Raw genomic sequence first — 22,130 nt, forward strand, 5'->3', positions numbered from 1 at the left:
GTTTCGCTTTAGTTTAATCAAAGCGTTTGAACTAATTGATATTTTAGTCAAAGTGGTCTGCATAACCAATGATTGAACTTATCCACCTGCGACCCACCCATAATTAAACATCATGTAGGCGAGCTGGCTTTGTGATTACCTGAACCGTGTATTAACGGCTGCACCAGCATAACCGAGATCTGCGTATTGATAGCAGCACCAGCAGATATAAGAGAGTTTGTTTCATAACAGCATTTTATGCTTCTTAAATATCCAATATTAAGAGAGTGACTCCATAAGGTACATAACCTGCGCACACTTGATTATTACTTTAATGTGTAAAGTCATGGATGCATCTCACAGCGCAAAGCATAACTTTTCCTTTAAATGTCCATGCTTAATATGTCATTGATGAGGTCTATCTATTGAAAGGGTTACAATATAGGCTATATATGCGCTACATAGCAGGGACGTTATATATATTGGCTACATTTTTTATACACTTCTTTACACAAAATTACTGTATGCTATAGCCTATATCCTACTTTAAATAAGTCAAAATATATGCGATTGTTGACTCATCACCGTGGTCGCAGCTTGTGCGTCTGTTAGCTTCTGTAAAAAAAGACATTTGACCAGCCTTTTAGCAAAGCCTATATTAATATACTGATATTCCTGTGCGATTTTATATATATATATATAAATATATATATATATATATATATTTTTTTTTTTTTTTTTTTTTTTTTTGAGGGGGTGGGCGCGGGGGCACGTGCCCCAGTAGAGCTTTATGTCTAGCAACGCCCCTGCCTACTACGCTACTGTATTTCAATACTGGTCATGGTGGTACCTGGAGAGACAAGGTGGCACTGTTTCTGAGGTGGTTTCTGAGGTGGTACTTGATGAAAAGAACCACTGAGATAACACATATCCATGAGGGTTAATTAACTGCCTCAGAAATAAACTGCCATAATAATAAACAGAATACCATTATTGAACAAATTCTGATAAAAATAAAGATTTGTTTTTAAATTAAACATCCTTGTTATTCCATATGAAATAATTGTGGGGTGAAAATTGCGTTTATACAGCATTCCGACTGCTCTCCGTGTAGTATTTCATCATCAATTATCAATGCGCCATACGTCATGTGCGTCCTCCATCGGGAGCGAGCACGTTGCATAAATCTGCTCCGGAATGTTATTTATGGCAGGCGCGCTCCCGTGGACTGCACCGTTATTATTCGACGAGCGCGACTGACACCGATACTACAATGTCAAACGCGCCGAGGAGCACCCGTCCTGATTCCTTATCTGAATCCTCGAATAAATCGGATGACTTTAGTGGAAATACTGCGCGGATGTGTCATCTGTCAGATAAGGTAAGTCAAGAGTGAGCGCTTCAAGAAGTTCAGATTTCGCCGTACGTGCTTTATTTCAGTCGCGCGCTCGTAACGAACTATTTGACGCGATGGTCACGCGCTTATTTTATTTTCTACGGAACTCTTTAGTTTGTTTGTTTTGTGTGTTTATAACTACTTTAAATGATTACAGAACCCTTCATCTAAGTGTGTTTCAGCTGATGTGTTACGCAATAACATTATTTAAAGTAAAATAACGCGTGAGAGTAATCACGCGCTTTGAACGCTGTTTGAAAGTATGTGCGCCTCTATTACGTAATGCGCGCGCCGGGGCAGATGCGCGTGGGATTGAGCTGAAATCTGAAATGATCTCTTCCTGGTAATGTCAAAAGATGAGTGTGAGAGAATGAAAACAGTAGATGAATGTGGTTTTATTCATGCATTTCGTGGTATGTTGAAACGCGAGAGCAGGGTTGTGTGTCAGGGAGCTGCACGATGCTTCAAACTGATGCTGCAAACACTTCAGAACACTTGTCACGAGCATCAGTGTGTCAGTGCAGGGCTTATCTTTGCTTCAGGGTTTTACACGAGATGCCAAAAGTAAAACTGGCATTTAAAATATATATTTTAAACCATTAAAATGCAAATTAGCAGCACATTACACTGATAATATTTGTTTTTATAATATCATTTAATAGACTATTTGTTCAGCGTTATCTTATTTTTATTTTTAATAATGTCCTCAAAACAATACTGCGTTCACAAATGTTTGTCTACTGTTTTAAAATGTCACTTCTTTTACAATGTCCAGTGGTTTGCAGAGTGATAAAACTGATCGTTCTCTTAAAACTTTAGCGGACCAAAAATGAAAAATCAGCCATATAGTTAAAAAAGAAGACAAGTTGCTCTCACCATCATGTTGATCCGAACCCAAAAGATTTCAGTTTACCTTCAGAACAAGCTGAAAATATTATATATATGTATATATATTCTCTGTGTTTTGGCTCTCTGTACTCTGAAGCTTCAAAACATTCTTAAAGAAATCAATCAACTCATTGATCAGTCAATCATTTTCTTTTCGGCTTAGTCCCTTTATTAATCAAGGGTCGCCACAGCGGAATGAACCGCCAACTTATCCAGCATATGTTTTACGCTTGAACCAGTGATCTTCTTGCTGTGAGGCGACAGCGAAAATATAACAACTGGGCAATTTAATTAATTCATTCATTCATTTTCTTTTTAGCTTAATCCCTTTATTAATCAGGGGTCGCCACAGCGGAATGAACCGCCAACTTATCCAGCATATGTTTTACGCTCGAACTGGCAAGCTTCTTTCTGTGAGGCGACAGCGAAAATATAACAACTAGGCAATTTAATTAATTCATTCATTTTCTTTTCGGCTTAGTCGCTTTATTAATCAAGGGTCACCACAGCGGAATGAACCGCCAACTTATCCAGCATATGTTTTACGTTGAACCAGTGACCTTCTTGCTATGAGGCGACAGCGAAAATATAACAACTGGGCAAATTAATTAATTAATTTTCATTTCAGCTTAGTCCCTTTATTAATTAAGGGTTGCCACAGCGGAATGAACCGCCAACTTATCCAACATATGTTTTATGCTCGAACCAACGACCTTCTTGCTGTGAGGCGACAGCAAAAATATTACAACTGGGCAAATTCATTCATTCATTCATTCATTTTCTTTTCAGCTTAGTCCCTTTATTAATCAAGGATCACCACAGCGGAATGAACCGCCAACTTACCTAGCATATGTTTTACGCTCACACCAGCGACCTTCTTGCTGTGAGGCGACAGCGAAAATATAACAACTGGGCAATTTAATTCATTCATTTTCTTTTCGGCTTAGTCCCTTTATTAATCAGGGGTCACCACAGCGGAATGAACCGCCAACTTACCCAGCATATGTTTTACGCTCAAACCAGCGACCTTCTTGCTGTGAGGCGACAGCAAAAATATAACAACTGGGCAATTTAATTAATTCATTCATTCATTTTCTTTTTAGCTTAATCCCTTTATTAATCAGGGGTCGCCACAGCGGAATGAACCGCCAACTTATCCAGCATATGTTTTACGCTCGAACTGGCAAGCTTCTTTCTGTGAGGCGACAGCGAAAATATAACAACTAGGCAATTTAATTAATTCATTCATTTTCTTTTCGGCTTAGTCGCTTTATTAATCAAGGGTCACCACAGCGGAATGAACCGCCAACTTATCCAGCATATGTTTTACGTTGAACCAGTGACCTTCTTGCTGTGAGGCGACAGCGAAAATATAACAACTGGGCAAATTAATTAATTAATTTTCATTTCAGCTTAGTCCCTTTATTAATTAAGGGTTGCCACAGCGGAATGAACCGCCAACTTATCCAACATATGTTTTATGCTCGAACCAACGACCTTCTTGCTGTGAGGCGACAGCAAAAATATTACAACTGGGCAAATTCATTCATTCATTCATTCATTTTCTTTTCAGCTTAGTCCCTTTATTAATCAAGGATCACCACAGCGGAATGAACCGCCAACTTACCTAGCATATGTTTTACGCTCACACCAGCGACCTTCTTGCTGTGAGGCGACAGCGAAAATATAACAACTGGGCAATTTAATTCATTCATTTTCTTTTCGGCTTAGTCCCTTTATTAATCAGGGGTCACCACAGCGGAATGAACCGCCAACTTACCCAGCATATGTTTTACGCTCAAACCAGCGACCTTCTTGCTGTGAGGCGACAGCAAAAATATAACAACTGGGCAAATTAATTCCTTCATTCATTCATTTTCTTTTCGGCTTAGTCCCTTTATTAATCAAGAGTCGCCACAGCGGAATGAACCGCCAACTTATCCAGCATATGTTTTACGCTTGAACTAGTGACCTTCTTGCTGTGAGGTGACAGCGAAAATATAGCAAATGGGCAATTTAATTAATTCATTTTTTTTCAAGCTTAATCCCTTTATTAATCAAGGATCACCACAGCGGAATGAACCGCCAACTTATCCAGCATATGTTTTACGCTCAAACCAGCGACCTTCTTGCTTTGAGGTGACAATGCTAACCACAAGTAAGGTTAATTTTTCATGTGAGAAAACCAAACGGGGTTTACTGTTGTGTGTGAACATCTTGCACATTTGAGCTTCTCTGTGTGGTTCGGCTGAACTTCTGTTTATGTTCGCTGATCAACATGAAATCTGCTCATCTTAACGAGTGTCTCTTCAGAAGCCTGATTAAATACGCTTGATCTTATTTATTTGATCTCTTCATGAATGTTTGGAAGCGTCAAGAGTGTCCGACTGTTAATAAAGGGACAGAAATCTCTCATTTAATTTGCATATTTCCCTTCGTGTTGAGATGAACGACAAGCAGAGGGAGAGTGAACGATGACAGAATGACCAACCAAACTTTCAACATTCCCATAACTCTCAGAAAACATTTCCCGCTGTAATTCCTGAATGGGAATGTCAGCAGATGCGTTTGTCTCTGTGCCTGGCCCTGCATATGTGTGCTTGAGTGTAAGTGTGTGTGTGCTTCTTTATTTCGGGCTGGGCCGTGTAGGTGGAGGTGTGAGTGAGTCAGGCAGAGATGGAGCTGATCAGAAGAAAAGACTCCGACTCAAACGGCTTGTTCTCTGACAACTCCGACAATGACTGTGAGGTACGAGAGTGTGTGAGTGTGTGTGTGTGTGTGTGTGCTGGTTTTGGTGGTTTATGAGGACACCAATTTGTATAACGACCTATGATATTACAATGTGGGGGTGGTTTATGAGCACATGCCGTGTGTCTTTGTAATTTAAACATGTTCAAAATCATACTCAACAGGGTCTTTTAGCATTTAAATATGATTAAAATCTTAAAGTTAAACACACTGACAAACCGAAATGTCCATTTTTTCTTTTCTTCAGTGATTTATTTAATTAATTATTGAGTGCGGACCTTCTTTGGTGCTTGAATTATCCTGTGTGGGTTCGATTTAGGGAAAGCGTCATATATTAAGCCTTTTATTTAAAGCATAAATTACATTATGCCTATGGAGAGTCCTCATAAACCACCAAATCCAACGTGTGTGTGGCAGATCAACTGTCATTACTGCAAACACACACGATCTGTTCATCTCTGTAGGACATGGGCGCTTGTGGACAGAATATTGGAGTGTGTCTGTGTGAAAATACCATCTTCTGTGATCAACATTCACCAGAGGTACGTGACTAAACCAGAGGGGTGCTTGAGCCTCTTAACTATCACTGTCCTGCCAAACTGACGCAAATACTTTAAATTCTGATGTCTACGTCACAAATATTGTCAAAAGTATAACAAGATTAGCTTCTTATCGCTCAAAACTAAAGGGGCTGTTCACACAGAGTCCATTTGTCCTCTCCAATGTGCTACTTCTCTATTGTTTTTCAATGTAAGCACATGCTGGACAGACGTGTTTGAACACTATGCTTGCGTCTTTTGAAGATTCTTTTAAATGCTGTGTCAAGTTTAAAGATCTTCAATTTACACATACAGCCTAGATCATCACTGTTAAGCTGGATTTATACTGGCGCCGCATCGTGCACCTCTGCTGACTGCGCGCGCACCTCGCGAAACGGACGAGGCTTTTATACTTGGCGCGTTTGCGGTTGTGATATTCTTTAAAACGACAGGGGGCGGCAAAAGTAACTGACTGTAAAGTCAGACAGATAAACCAACACAATCTCATGGCAATTCGTAACTTTTTGATTTAGTGGCTAATTCGTATGAATTAGTACGATCTAATTTGTATGATTTAGTACGATTTGCTCATCCGCCAATGACGGTTGGGTTTAGGGGTGGGGTTAGGTGACACGCCTCCATTTTAAAATCGTACAATTTCGTACAACTGAACTCGCACAAATTCGTATGAATTAGCCACTAAACTGACAAAACGTAAAATACTTGCGTTTTCTCGTGAGATCAGGCTGGATAAACAGAGAAGGAGGAAGTTTCTGGAACTATGTCATATCATTAATACCGTTTTAGATTTTTAAGCTAATTATTTTTATTGTTTTTATAATTTATTATAAAGCATTCAAGATTTTTTTAAATCAAACTTTGATGCATCACTTGCTTTTCTTCATATCTCAGACAGTTCTACCTATTAAAGTTTATTAAAATATTAATGACAACAGAACATGTGTTGCTCCAGAAATATATTTTTTATTATGGCAAGAATAAAAGCAAAAAAAAAAAATCACTTACTAAAAAATAAAGATGTTTTTTAGATGTAGCCGCTCCACAATTGACACATTACTGTCTGGCTGGTTTCTGTCCTATACCTAGCTAAAAAGGCAATAATAGTCCATCATTCCAGACCATTATCACCAATAAAGCCTAGAGAAAAACAGGGCATCAGTACATTATTAACCGATAGGTTCACATATTCCTGTCCAGTTATCAAAGAAATAATCTGTTCCTTAATTATAGTTTTGTAACTATTAAATTGTTTTAATTTCTAAATTGTAACATAAACATCAGTGCTAAACCTCTGACTGGTGGAAAAACATATTTCTGTAATTGTGCATTTGCCGTTGTGATATTCTTTAAAACGACAGGGGGCGGTCAAAAGTAACTGACCGTAAAGTCAGATAGATAAACAGAGAAGTAGGAACTACGTCATATCATTAATATCGTTCAAGATTTTATTTTTTTATAATTATTTTTTGGGGTTTTTCACCTTTAATTGAGATAGGACAGTGGAGATTTCAGACAGGAAAGTACTGTGAGCAGAGAGAAGGGAAGGGTCGGCTAAGGACCTCGAGCCTGGAATCGAACTCGGGTCGCCGTGAGCACCATGGTGCCATATGTCGGCGCACTCAACCACCAGGCTATTGGCGCCGACTCGTTCAAGATTTTTAAGCTAATTATTTTTATTGTTTTTATAATTTATTATAATGATTATAAAGATTTTAATAACCATTCAAGATTTTTTTAATCAAACGTTGATGCATCACTTGCTTTTCTTCATTTCTCAGACAGTTCTACCTGTTAAAGTTGATTAAAATATCAATGACAACAGATCATGGGTTGCTCCACAGTTCACTCATTACTGTCTGGCTGGTTTCTGTCCTATACTTATGCTAAAAAGGCAATAATGGTCCAACATTCCTGACCATTATAACCAATAAAGCCTGGAGAAACAGGGCATCTGTGTATTGTAAACTGATAGGCTCAAATATTCATTTCCAGTCCTCAAAGAAATAATCTGTTCCTTAATTTTAGTTTTGCAACTATTAAATTGTTTTAATTTCTAAATTGTAACATAAACATCAGTGCTTAACCTATAAATGGTGGAAATATATTGTAATTGTGTACCTGGCTCACGTTTACCATGGCTTCTTTTGGCTTTAACAAACATATCCCTCAGGTTTTTCCAAACCTTTTAACAAAGCTTTCCTCCTTTCCCACTGCTGTTGCAATTTCTAGCCAAGAATTATTGATCATCAGGTTATCTCTATGATCAGGGATCATAAAGATGTCTGTACAGGCTTACGGTTTCAGTCAAAATCTCTTCAAAGTGTTTCATAATCAACTCAAATCAAACGCGGCGCACTGTTCGCTCGAGTCTCAAAAAAAAATCATGCGCTCTGGCAGCCGAAATCATGTCACGCACACCCAAAGCGAACATCCGCAAACTCCGCGATGACGTCACATTCGCCACACGCACTCAAACGAACTAGCGGACGCGTCGAGTATAAACCAGGCTTTTTTAGTCCCACAGGAGTGGACCAATCAGAACAGCTCGGAGGCGGGGCAACCACTTCAAGCTTCTGTTAATTGTAGAAAGCTGGCATGACAACTTTTTTATTTACTGTTACATCATGGCGGAGGAGGCGCTCATTGTGGCTTTGTCCAGATATCCTGAGTTAAATGATGTGTCTTCAAGTGCTCATCATAACATAGTGTTTTCCTATTTCTAAAGAGTCTGTTATTGCCGTTATTACATCACATTCATAATATCACGTCACATGGACCTCAGCTACTTCGTGGACCTGTGATTTTTTTATAAAAACCCATTCCTGATCGCAGAATCTTGTGTTTTTAAAAGCAAAGCTGCAGTCAGTGTGAATGAGCTTCCACACCTGCCTCATTTAGCTCAGCTGAAACATTCCTGCCCACATGGAAAGAGTCTACATGAGGGTATATGAAACTTATAGGCAGTACCTATGTGCATATCAGCATCAGAATCAGAAAGAGCTTTATTGCCAGGTATGTTCACACATACGAGGAATTTGTTTTGGTGACAGAGCTTCTACAGTGCAACAGGATAACAGAGACAGGACAAAAAACAGATAATAAATATATTTTAAAAAATAGAAGTAAGTAGTGAGTGCAAATATACAGATTGACAAGTGTATGTACATGTTTATTACTATATACAACGTTATATGTGCAGCTGTTATGTGCAAATTGGCATGTAAAGTGTGTTGTTAAATAAGTGTATATGTGTATAAAAGTGTATAGCAAGTAGTGATGTTGGTTTCACAATTATTATCATCAAGTGTTCATGAGATGGATTGCCTGAGGGAAGAAACTGTTTCTGTGTCGGGCTGTTCTGGTGCGCAGTGCTCTGTAGCGTCGACCAGAAGGTAAAAGTTCAAAGAGGCAGTGTGCTGGGTGTGAGGGGTCCACAGTGATTTTGGCAGCCCTTCTGCTCGCTCTGGATAAGTACAGTTCTTGGGGAGTAGGAAGGGTTGTACCAGTGATTCGCTCAGCAGTCCGAACTATTTGACGTAGTCTTTGGAGGTCGTATTTAGTAGCTGAGCTAAACCAGACAGCTATTGATGTGCAGATGACTGATTCAATGATGGAGGTGTAGAATATATCTCTCAGGTGGGTTGACGCGAGAACAGCGCGGCCGCGAACGGCACTCCTGGAAGAGAGATACGTAAAAGCGCACACAGTGGCCTCTCGAGGATTCGCGCAAACAAAAACTGCAAAAATACGTACCTCCCGGGACGTATTTCGCGGTCTCCAGAAACGTACGCGGCACTACGTTTTCAGAATGAGCCTGGGTTGACGTTCAAATATAATTGAAACACCTAAACTATAATAAAATACAATGTTTTAAATAATACCTAAAATATTACATAAATAACTCAATATTTTGGTCTCTTTAAGTACCTCCAGTCACTTCTTTAATTCATTTTAACTTAATTTTTTAATCAATTTATTTAGCCTTTTCCTTCCTATGAAATTTACAAACATTACTAGCATTATTAGCATTATTAGCCCTCCAGTGAAACATATATCCTTTTTCAAACATTTTTATATTTATATAAACATTGTGATATTTAAAGGAGCAAGGAAATTTTCACAGTATTTCCTATAATATTTTTTCTTCTGGAGAAAGTCTTATTTGTTTTATTTCGGCTAGAATAAAAGCAGTTTTTAATAGTTTTAAACCCATTTTTAGGGTCAATATTAATAGCCCCCTTAAGCAATATTAGTTTTGGATAGTCTACAGAACAAACCACTGTTATACAATGACTTGCCTAATTACCCTAACTTTACCCTAATTAACCTAGTTAAGCCTTTAAATGTCTGAATACTAGTGTCTTGAAGAATATCTAGTCTAATATTATGTGCTGTGATCATGACAAAGATAAAATAAATGAGTTATTAAAACTATTATGTTTAGAAATGTGTTGAAGAAATCTTCTTTCCCTTAAACAGAAATTGGGGTAAGAATATAAAAGAATTCAAAGTTATCAGGAGGGCGAATAATTCTGACTTCATCTGAAAATAAAGCTAGAGTGAGTGCTATAAATGCAGTGTGAGCCCTGACCTGATCACCGTCTCCGTCTCTCATCAGGACTCCAGTGTAAAGTGTGTCCAGTGTGGTAAAAACCGGCCGCTGATCACCAGATACTCAGAGGGATACGGCACAGAGGTGAGCAAACACACACACACATACTGACTGAGTCCCATATGAAGTGAGTAGACGAGTGTTTACTCATCTGACTGCTGTTTCAGGAGGAGTGTGTGCAGACGCATCCGCAGGGAGACAGTGATGCAGACGCAGACATAGAGGACACCGACAGCAGGTCTGACACACGCGCACGCACACACGATCGTACACATACACACACTCTCAAGTGACACACAAACCATGCATTCAATCTCAAGCACACACACACACAGAAACACACACACTGATAGACGCTAACACACACACATACACTCACTCACATACACTCTCTCACACAAATATGCACACGCTCACATATACACCACACCACATACAGCAGCCGACACAGTAACACGCATGCACGCACACACACACACGTTCGGTTTTCATGTTTTAGGGTATTATTTAAGATACACACACACACACACTAATACACACACACTCGCAGACATGTACACTGCACACGCACACACACGCACCGCACACGACATGTTCGGTTTTCATGTTTTATGGTATTTTTTAACATACACACACTCGCAAACACACACAAATACACACTCATGAACACACTCATGGATACAGACACACACACACATACTGACATACAGACAGTAACACACACACTCTGACACACACCACATTAAGGATACACACACATGCTCATGGACACACACACACTAATACACACACTCGCAGATATGTACACTACACACACACACACACACGCACACACACATGACATGCTCGGTTTTCATGTTTTATTTAACATACACACACACTCGCAAACACACACAAATACACACTTACCAACACACTCATGGATACAGACACACACACATACTGACATACAGACAGTAACACACACACTCTGACACACACAACACTAAAGATACACACACATGCTCATGGACACACACACACACACTAATACACACACACTCGCAGACATGTACACTGCACACACACGCACAAACACATGACATGTTCGGTTTTCATGTTTTATGGTATTTTTTAAGATACACACACTCGCAAACACACAAATACACACTCACGAACACACTCATGGATACAGACACACACACATACTGACATACAGACAGTAACACACACACTCTGACACACAGCACACTAAAGATACACACACATGCTCATGGACACACACACACACACTAATACACACACACTCGCAGACATGTACACTGCATACACACACACACACGCACACACACATAACATGTTCGGTTTTCATGTACACAGACATTTACACTGCACACACACACACGCATAAACACACACTCTAAATAACACAACTACAAACAAACAATATCACACACAAGCGCATATTTACTGTAACACACTCACACTCAGTAACACAAATACACACACTGTAACACATACACACTCGCAAACAGAAATTTGGTGGTATACTAAAGGTACAAGGTATACACCTACACCTACAGACACATACACACACACACACACACACACACACACACCCCTCACAGCAAACAACCTGCAATTTTAAATGTTTTCCTCATGGGGGACCAAAATATGTCCCCACAAGGTCAAGATTTACTGATATCGTTACTCTTGTGGGGAAATTTGGTGGTTTAACAAAGGTACAAGGTGCACACACACATCCTATCTCTTACTCTGCACTGTGATTGGTGATTGGTTCAGGCTCCAGATTGCGGGATCCCTCCAGCGAATCAGCTCCCGGAAGAGAAAGCGTCAGCGAATCACGCGGCAGGACACTACTGAGAGTGAAGACGACGGTGGGCGGAGCCACAGGACGCACCGCTGGAGTTTACGCCTCAGTCCTCACCGCACACACAACAGAACAATACTGGAGGTGTGTGACGACTGGATGATGACGCTGAAATATTAATGATATCAAACATTAAGACGTTATTTCTGCACTATTCCAAAACGAGCATTAAAACATAAGAGCGCTCATGTCTGCCTGGTCTCTCTCTAACCTGGAGAAAGTGTGTGTTTGTCTGAGTGTTCTGCTTGTTTTCTGTGCTTTCAGGAGAGTGTTTCTCAGGTGCGGCCGCTGGTGATCTGTCGCTGTGCAGCTCGAGACACTCAAAGCCTCACGGACGTCACACTGACCAACAGGAAGTGGCCGCTGACGGTGTTTCCTGTGCCACCGTCTGTCACTTTGTCTTGCTTCCTGCTCTTCATCCCTTTATCTGTAACCATCACCATCATCATCATCATGCTCATGTCTTTCCTCCTGCCGCTCACAGACACCTGAACACGGCACTCTCAGGCCATCGAGCCATTCTCTGCACTTCAGTCCACACCTAAAAGAAAAACAAATACTATAGTAATTTACTGTAAATATTTTCGTTTCTGATCCATACTATAGTAAAGTACCTGAATTCATCTGTTGTGGTGATTCTACAGTTGCTATGGTAACAGAACTTTTGTGCTGAGTCTATTGTTGCTATGGTAACAGAATGACTACACTAACTGATCCATTGTGGTGATTCTATAGTTGCCATGGTAGCAGAACAACTTTAGTAACTGATCTGTTGTGGTAATTCCATAGTTGCTATGGTAACACAACAACTATAGTAGTTAATCCGTTGTGGTGATTCTATAGCTGCTATGGTAACAGAATTGCTACACTAATTGTTCACACCAGACGCGGAAGAAGCGAGTGATTTACTTGTTAAGTCAATGCAAAGGCGCGAATAGACATCCTGCAGTGCGATACGTGCAAATGGTGCTGCGTGAACGATGCCAATTGCGCGAGTTTGGAAATCTGAACTTCAGCGGACAATCGCGCCGCGTCAACCAATCAGGAGCTTGCTCTTGTGGGGGCATGATTATGATGTAGTGCCTGTTGTTGGTGTCTTGGGGGAAAATCCTCCTGCACACACTGACAACAGTTCATCAAACTGGGCTCGGCTCAGTCAGAAGCGCTGTTGAAAGCTTCCATCATCCAGGTTATGTATCTGGAGGAGTTTATAAGCTCACAGAGCTGGCTGCACCTCTGAAAGAATCTAGTGCACTCAGACATTGCTCAAAATTAATCGACGCTGTTTTTCAGCCATCCTAAAGCACATAAACACAGTTATTTTCTCAATAAAATCCATGTTAGCCATTTAGCAACGAAGCTAGAGTCACCAGGCAGCCCTGCCCATCACGTGACTCCCTGCATCTGTTGCTCAGTGAATTTGACACGTAAATGAAGCAGATTTGACGCGCGAATAAAGCGAGTAAACTCAAATGTTCATGCGACTATTTATGCGTGAATAGCACAATTTATCTGCGCGTTCCGCGTCTGGTGTGAACACAGCATAACTGATCTGTTGTGGTGATTCTATAGTTGCTATGGTAACACAACAACTATAGTAGTTAATCTGTTGTGATGAGTCTATAGTTGCTATGTATATTATATAGTATATACATACATATATATCATACATATATAGTATAGTATATAGTATATTATATAATAACTACTGTAGTAACTGATCTGTTGTGGTGATTCTACAGTTGCTATGGTAACAAAACAACTACACTAACCGATCCATTGTGATGATTCTATAGTTGCCATGGTAGCAGAACAACTTTAGTAACTGATCTGTTGTGGTGATTCCATAGTTGCTATGGTAACACAACAACTATAGTAATTAATCTGTTGTGGTGATTCTATAGTTGCTATGGTAACAACGACTACACTAACTGATCTATTGTGGTAATTCTGTAATTGCTATGGTAACAGAACAGCTATAGTAACTGATCTGTTATGCTGATTTCACAGTTGCTATGGTAATATAACAAATATAGTAACTTATATGTTGTGGTGATTCTATAGTTGCTATAGTAACATAACGACTACACTAACTGATCTGTTGTGATAATTCTATAGTTGCTATGGGAACACAACATCTATAGTAATTAATCCGTTGTGAAGATTCTATAGTTGCTATGGTAGCACAACTATAGTAACTGATCTGTTGTGGTGATTCTACAGTTGCTATAGTATCAGAGCGACTATAGTAACTGATCCGTTATATCAATTCTATAGTTGCTATGGTAACATAACGACTACACTAACTGATCTGTTGTGATAATTCTATAGCTGCTATGGGAACACAACATCTATAGTAATTAATCCGTTGTGAAGATTTTATAGTTGCTATGGTAGCACAACTATAGTAACTGCTCTACTGTGGTGATTCTATAGTTGCTATGGTAACAGAACAACTATAGTAACTGATCCGTTATATCAATTCTATAGTTGCTATGGTAACACAACTACTGTAGTAATTAATCCGTTGTGATGATTCTATAGTTGCTATGGTAACAGAACAGCTATAGTAACTGATCTGTTGTGGCAATTCTATAGTTGCTATGGTAACAGAACAACTATAGTAACTGATCTGTTCAGGTAATTGTGCAGTTACTATGGTAAAAGAACAGCTACAGTAATAGATCTGTTGTGGCGATTCTACAGTTGTCTAAGGCAACACTACACCTATATTAATATATATAATGACCAATACTATTTTTTACAACCAAAGAGTATATAATACTACAATACACCACAGTTTAGTGTAGTAAACACTAAATTATACTACAGTATTTATCACAGTTTATCAATTTACTATAGTTAATACTACAATATGCTGGAGCATTCATTAACAAACAGTTGTAAATATTATAACATATACAGTATAATACACCTTACTATAGTATGGTTGAAAAACACTTTAGTATCTATTATAAATTACTATAGTATTTTTTTTTCATGTGGGCATGTACAGTAAATTAGAGCAACCCTTTATACAGCACTATTCACTTTTGCCATAAGAGAAAACAAATGCTTTACTACATTATAATTTTGTAAATTCCTCATAATAAATGACTAATTAATACTAATTAAGATTGAAACATAATTATAAGATATTGTCAAAATTATATGAGATATAGAAACATAATTATGAGATGTAAATGAAGGATTATGAGATTCTAAGTCAAATTTATGGGACAAAATTATGAAAAAGCTCAAACCGTCGACATTAAATCATAATTATGAGATAAAAGGTTAAATTATATGAGATAAAAGGTCATAATTATGATGTGAATGAAAGATTATGACATAATCAAAATTATGACACAAGTTAAAAATACAGTCACAATTATGAGACCAAAAGTCTAAAAACTAAAATACATATTAAATTGTAATTATGAGATAAAAGTTTGAGATTAATAACCTAGGATATGGTGTACTACATCAAAATAAAGGTCAAAAATGTAAAACAATGAAACAAAAGCCATAATTATTGATGATAAAATCAAAAGCTATTTATAATTAAAAACAAATTATTAGATGCGAGATTAAATTTAAGTAAAATAATATATGATTATTTTTGTGACTAATTACTATGACATAAGTCACAATTATGAGATTGTGTGAATTTGATGAGAAGTAAAAGGATGTATAACAGGTTACGACAAAGTCAAAATGAGAAAAAACATCAATTTCACAGAAATCTAATGTGAAATTGAGCTTAAAGGGCACCTATTATGCAGAAATCACTTTTATAAGGGGTTTTAACACAGTTGTGTGTCAGCAGTGTATGAATATAGCTAGCATCTAACGGCAAACATGAATTAATACTATTTTTTACAATCAGACTTAATAAAAACAGTCTGCAAAAACACCTTGATTGACATTCTCCTTTTTTATGATGTCATCAGAAGGGGAAAGCCCCGCCCACTAGTGCCCATCTCTCCCTCATTAGCATAACCAGCCCTGAGTGAGAAGCAGCTGTTTTGAATCTGCTACTATGCTGACACACAGACGTCTGTAGCTCCGCCCTTTTTTGAAAAGAGCACAATCTCATTTGAATTTAAAGCGACAGTCACCAAAACACGACAATTAATAGCAAAGCCTAATATGGTCAGTTTCAAAGAGATTAAACATTAACATTATTAGATTAACATACATGGAGAAAACATTAATTGTTTGATATTTTGAGCTGAAGCTTCACACGCACTCTATGGACATTTACATATTGTTAAAATATGAATAATAGGTCCCCTTTAAGTCACAACTAAGAAAATAAAAAGTCAAAAGGATGTAACTCTAAATATGTGTATTAGAATCATATTTGCGATGTAAATGTACTATTTTTTACTCCTAATGTGATAGATTAGCACTTTGTTCTGCTCATTAATCTTAAACGCAATAGCATAGTGTGTCAGTTTTGACTTCCTATGTCGTGCTATGAGATTTTATATTTTAAACAAGTTAAATGTTTTCTTATGAGCTAGAAATGGCACGTAGAAATAGTTATTGGAAACCAAAGACAGTCAATTAATTAAAACACACACACAAACATGCACATTAAGATCAGGGTGTAAAATTCACAAAGCACAAATGACCATAATTGTGGCCAATGACATTTCACATTGAAATGAATTTCATTGGCTGTAAATAAATAAACCAATAATAATAATATTAATAATAATAATAATAATAATAATAATAATAATAATAATAATAAATAAACAATAAGCACAAAAGCTCGACCTGACTGGCTCAGCAGCTTAGCAAAATGACAAAATATACTTTATAGGGTCCTATATTTTTATATAATAGGAAATACTTAAATAATAATGACCAATGAAATGCATGTTTAGTTTTTTAAAACTTGCTAAATAATTTGAGAAAAGAAAGTTTCACAAATCAACAGGTAAAGGCCTCGTGAAGTGCTTTGAAATGTAGATTTTTTTAAAATTCGATATTTGAGGTCATCTCAACTGAAACATGAAGAGAGGGCAAGGCATAGAGTAGCTCCTCCCCTTTTCGAAAAACAGCCAATAGCATTTAGTTTTTCTCACAGCTCTGCCAGTGAGTGATTGAGCTCAAGCGAATCAAATGAAAAGCCTATGTCCGACACTAGAGAGCATTTGATTGGTCAGAAGATTTGATAAGAAACCGAAGTATGAGGTGATGTCCAAACAATCATGGATCAATTTAGGCACAAGTGACAAACTGAGAGCTTTGGATGTTTATATCAGGTTTATATCATCTAAATGTGCATTTTGGAAACACTAACATACTGATAATAACATCTAAAAAACCTGATTTTAATTTCACGAGACCATTAAGTGTAATACTAAGGAAAAACTGACAACAGACTGTTGAATTATTAGATTTATAATGCATAACTGAAGTGGTTATACTTTGGGGGTGCGTTATTTCCAATAATTCGACATACTAGAGTGCATTATTCTGCTTATACTCTATTTCCCACAGCTAAATTCACTGTTCACATGTTGCATTTAAGACTCTTGTCAGGTTTTCATCCTCCAACTGCTCTGGTGTTTAGGATAGTTTCTTACACATCTCATCCAAAGCCTTCAGTTTTGTTCTGATGTGATTTTTGACTGTGAAATAACTAATAATTGGAGAGGGGTCTGGCTGCAGACTCAGTGCAGATGCAATCTGAGCTGCATGCAATGCTTTTTAATGTGCTCATCCAACCCCACCCCTAACCCTCACAGTGACGTCACTAGCTCTATTCTATCTCTGAGAGATGCAATATCAGCTTGCATCATACATGCTAAATCCAGATACTATTGAATAATTCAGCGTAGTGATATGGAGCTGCAATGCGCTCCAAACCTGCCGGAACTACTTTAGTTGTGCATTTATCTGCTCAACTACCAATCAGAATCTAGCATTCAGCAGACCTGCAGTATAATATACTCCCCCAACACCCCAACAGGAAACGTTACTAATAATGTATGATTTGAGTATAAATGCTTTTGCAGATATGAAGTCAACATGAAAGGAATTTGCTCATTTTATTTCTTTAAATGTGCCAGATTTAATGAGCCGAGAAGAAATAACAGATTAATTATAATCTTTTTTTTAATCAGGGTTTGTTGTGATGGTATAAATTTACAATCTTTAGTAGTAAAAGCATTGAATTCTTTCAGAATAATGTCAGAAATACTGACTGAATAGTCTTGACGTCAAACAAAAAGGAAAGTCTTGTCAAGGTTGGAACAAGTTTATTTATTTGACAGATTAATATTACAGTCCGCTTTAAAGTGTAATCGAAGTCATTTTTTTTCTTTAAAGCTATTTATTTTTAAGATGTTTGCGGCGTTACTAAATATATTAACTGCTTCCAGAGAAAGAGACAACATTAGTCATGCTTAGTTTGGCAGCAATTTGGCAGCAACCAGAACAAGATTATAGATATAAGAAAATAAGTACGTATTAAATAATAATATACAATAAAATAAGATGTGATAAAAATAAAATAAAATACGGTCTACAATACTATACATATGAATATTGATTAAAACATATTTCATAAACATATGTAATCTTTGAACTTTTGTGATATTAGGAAAAAAAGAAATCTGTTTCAAACACTTTTACTCATCATTTTAAAATGACATATTTTGTTTATGTTGTTGTAGATTGTGGAAAATGTTGTTTTAATGATGAATATATTTTTAAATATAAATATTTAAATGAATTATAAGAATAATAATATAAATAATAAATATATTAAATTAAAAATGTTAATAAAGTAATTAATTATTTAATAAATAAAAAAAAAATATATATATATATACATATATATATATATATATATATACACGGAATTATTCAAAATATTATTAACATTTTAATTTAATTATAATTTATAATATTATTATTTTTATAATTCATTTAAATATTTATATTTAAAAATATATTTATTTTTAATGTATATAAAAAAATAAATTAAAATTTATTAAAATTATTTTTTTTATTTATAAAAAATTATATTTAAAATATATTCATAATTTTTTAAATTATATATATATATATTTTTTTTATAACTGTTTAATATATATATATATATATATATATATATATATATATATATATATATATATATATATATATATATATTATATAACTTTTTTTTAAACATTGCAATGAAAGTATATTTTTGTTTGTATACGCTGTCAATATAGTTCTTTGTTAGAAAAAAACTATTGTCTCACCAAAATTGGAATAAAATAGAATATTTAAAATATAATAAAAATATTTAATTTTTTAATTTTGCACTATAAAATCAGAAAGATTTAAGGAAAGCTGCTATTATATCGACTGTAAAATCTTCATAAAATGGTGCGTTATTCCGAGTAAGCAAGAAAACAACATAAAAGAGTAGATTTTCTCTATCAGGCTGCGGTGTGATGCTGTAAAGTGGGCGTTTGCTGAGTTTGAGGAGGTTTTTTGAACTGGATGAAGGTCAAATTCACCACAAGAGCGAAATCTCTCCTGGTTCACTGCAATCCTTCCTGCATTAGCCATTAAAATATGTTCAGAGAGATTCAGAAACACTGAGTCACACACAGGAACAGCTGAATGCTTTTTAGCAGCTTTGACGTCAAACAAAAATGAAAGCAATTACATATAGAACAAATTTTCAGATTTAATTCAATTCAAGGTTATTTGTGTAGCTCTTTTCATATTATCTTCAATAATTATCACTCAAAAGCAGCTTAACAAAAGGTGCAAATCATTACGTTTTGCGTGAACAGTCTACAGTTGAAGTCTGAATTATCAGCCGCCCTGTATATTGTTCCCCAATTTCTGTTTTACACACTTCTAATCATAATAGCTTTAATAACTCATCTCTAATAACTGATTTATTTTATCTTTGCCATGATGACAGTAAATAATAATAGACTAGATATTATTCAAGACACTTCTATACAGCTTAAAGTGACATTTAAAGGCTTAACTAGGTTAATCAAGGTTAGTTTTATTTACTTTCGAGCTCAATGTATTGTTGTGCATAATTCAAATTTAAAAACTCTAATTCAAATAACATTTGTGAATAAAGTTGCTTTAGCTGTCCGTTTATCTGAAAATAACGTCATGCCTGATGTAAGACTCCACCCACCGGCTCAATGACAGAATCCAGTGTCATGGTCGAAGGAATTCTGCGTGTATGCCTTTTCGGGCGCTTCTGACTTTGCGCGTAACTTAATCCGACTCCAATTTTGATCATTCTAAATTTGCCATTTATATTTTTAGCTGATCATATTAGTAGTTGTGGTGAAATTTAGATTTAGATATTTTCTTGAGTCTGATATTCTTAATTGTTCGTTCATTAGGGACCAGATGCCGCTCAGAGTTTCACGCCCCGGGTTTTGCGTGTCTTTTCACGTGTATGTCGACACTCTGAAGTTAGAGGATGCAGGGTTAACTAATACTCAAATAGTCTGGTTGGAAACCACTCACACATCCTAAAAGAGTAGTTGATTTAACCAATTCAATGCTAATTTTAGTGATTAGATGATTAAAAGATCTTTAGCTGTCGCACCAAAACGGCTTCGTACAGTCAGATGCATCTCTTAATGAAATCTATGTGGAATCATAAAGGTAGCGCATACTTGACTTAATCTACTGGATATAATGAATTCGGAAGACTCCAGAATCAATCAAAATGGTTAACATTTATTTTCCAGATAACAGGGTATCTTGCCAGTTACAGAATCCAACAATAAAAGCCGATTCGGTAGTAAATGCACAATATCAATGACTCAAAGATAAATCTAAGGGTGCTTTCACACCTAGACTTTTGTTTCAGAACCTGTCTCGTTTGCGCAGTTTGCAGGGTTCGTTTGGCATGTGTGAATCCAGCAATCGCGCTCGGATATGCGCCAAAACAATCGGTCCGAGATCGCCTGGATGAGGTGGTCTCGGTTCGATTGTAGTGAGAAAGTTATACGATCCGAGCTCGGCTATATCACAGAGTATTATTAATATGTAATAGGCATATATACGGCTATAAAAAAAGAGACATAAGAGTGGGGTGGGATGTCATTCCTACCGGTAAATGTGTGTGTCATGTCACATACGAAAGTGAAAGCATGCTGAAATATTAACGAGAGCTGTTTATCCGTTAGGAAAATTGACCAAACTGCAGTCTTAGTTTATCTGTTATGTCTCTCTATAATGTCTGCTGTGTATTTGAAAGTCTTACCTCTAATTTATACTTGGTGACGATGTCTGTGGGTGTCACCATTCAAAATTAAAGTGCAGCTTTTCGCTTATATTGTCTTACTGCTCATCGTCAGAAATTAAAATAAGGACGAATGACAGCTGAGCGGCAAAAATCAAAATAAACAGTGGAGAGTTTACTCGCACGTGACTTGTTTTAGCTATTTTGGTCCGTTTAGAAACTTTGCCGTGTGAAAGCGAACCGCATCAAGAGCAAAGATCAACACTGAAACACTTTTAATCCCTGTTTCAGAACAAGAGAATCGATTCACAGGTGTGAAAGCACCCTAAGAGTATAGATGGAAGTCCAAATTATACATAGTGTTGAGCTTGAGAGCTCTTCACTACGGGCCGGTCTGGATAGCCCTGTTTTTGTTAAAGATTTACTCATCTGTTGGGATTTAATCAAAATTGATCAAAGATATTGAACAAAACCTCGTTACTAGTCATATCCTGAATACAGACTTGCGACCCCGAGACATTTCGTCCTTCTCTTTAAATACCCTATGAAAGTAATGTCTATTTTGTCAAAGTTAACTAGTGACTTAAAGGGCACATAGTTTACCTCTTTTTTATGATTTAATATTAATATTATGGTTCTGAGTGTGCCAGTTTAGGTTCAGTTCAAAACACAATTCAGATTTTTTTATTATAATGTGTTAAAAGTGTCATGTTGGGGGCGTGTCCACAGTTCGCTGATTTAGGGGTGTGTTGCTTCACATGTAGATTAGTTTCAGCTTCCCGCCCAACGTAACAAGGGGGCGGAGCCATGAGCTCACCCGCTCTGTGTTTGGG

At 36.8% G+C, this 22,130-nt stretch overlaps 1 protein-coding gene across 1 annotated transcript; it reads left to right on the top strand.

Moving 5' to 3' along the window:
* Positions 1-1,184: 1,184 nt before the first annotated feature.
* On the top strand, positions 1,185-13,679 carry si:ch211-63p21.1 (uncharacterized). Its single transcript, XM_056460891.1, has 7 exons — positions 1,185-1,360; positions 4,913-5,011; positions 5,476-5,553; positions 10,190-10,267; positions 10,351-10,421; positions 11,966-12,137; positions 12,318-13,679. Exons 2-7 carry the CDS (start codon positions 4,940-4,942, stop codon positions 12,543-12,545), a joined length of 699 nt encoding a protein of 232 aa, XP_056316866.1. The 5' UTR covers positions 1,185-1,360; positions 4,913-4,939; the 3' UTR covers positions 12,546-13,679.
* Positions 13,680-22,130: the final 8,451 nt, after the last annotated feature.

The sequence above is a fragment of the Danio aesculapii genome, chromosome 7, assembly GCF_903798145.1.
Source record: "Danio aesculapii chromosome 7, fDanAes4.1, whole genome shotgun sequence".
Lineage (NCBI taxonomy): Eukaryota > Metazoa > Chordata > Actinopteri > Cypriniformes > Danionidae > Danio > Danio aesculapii.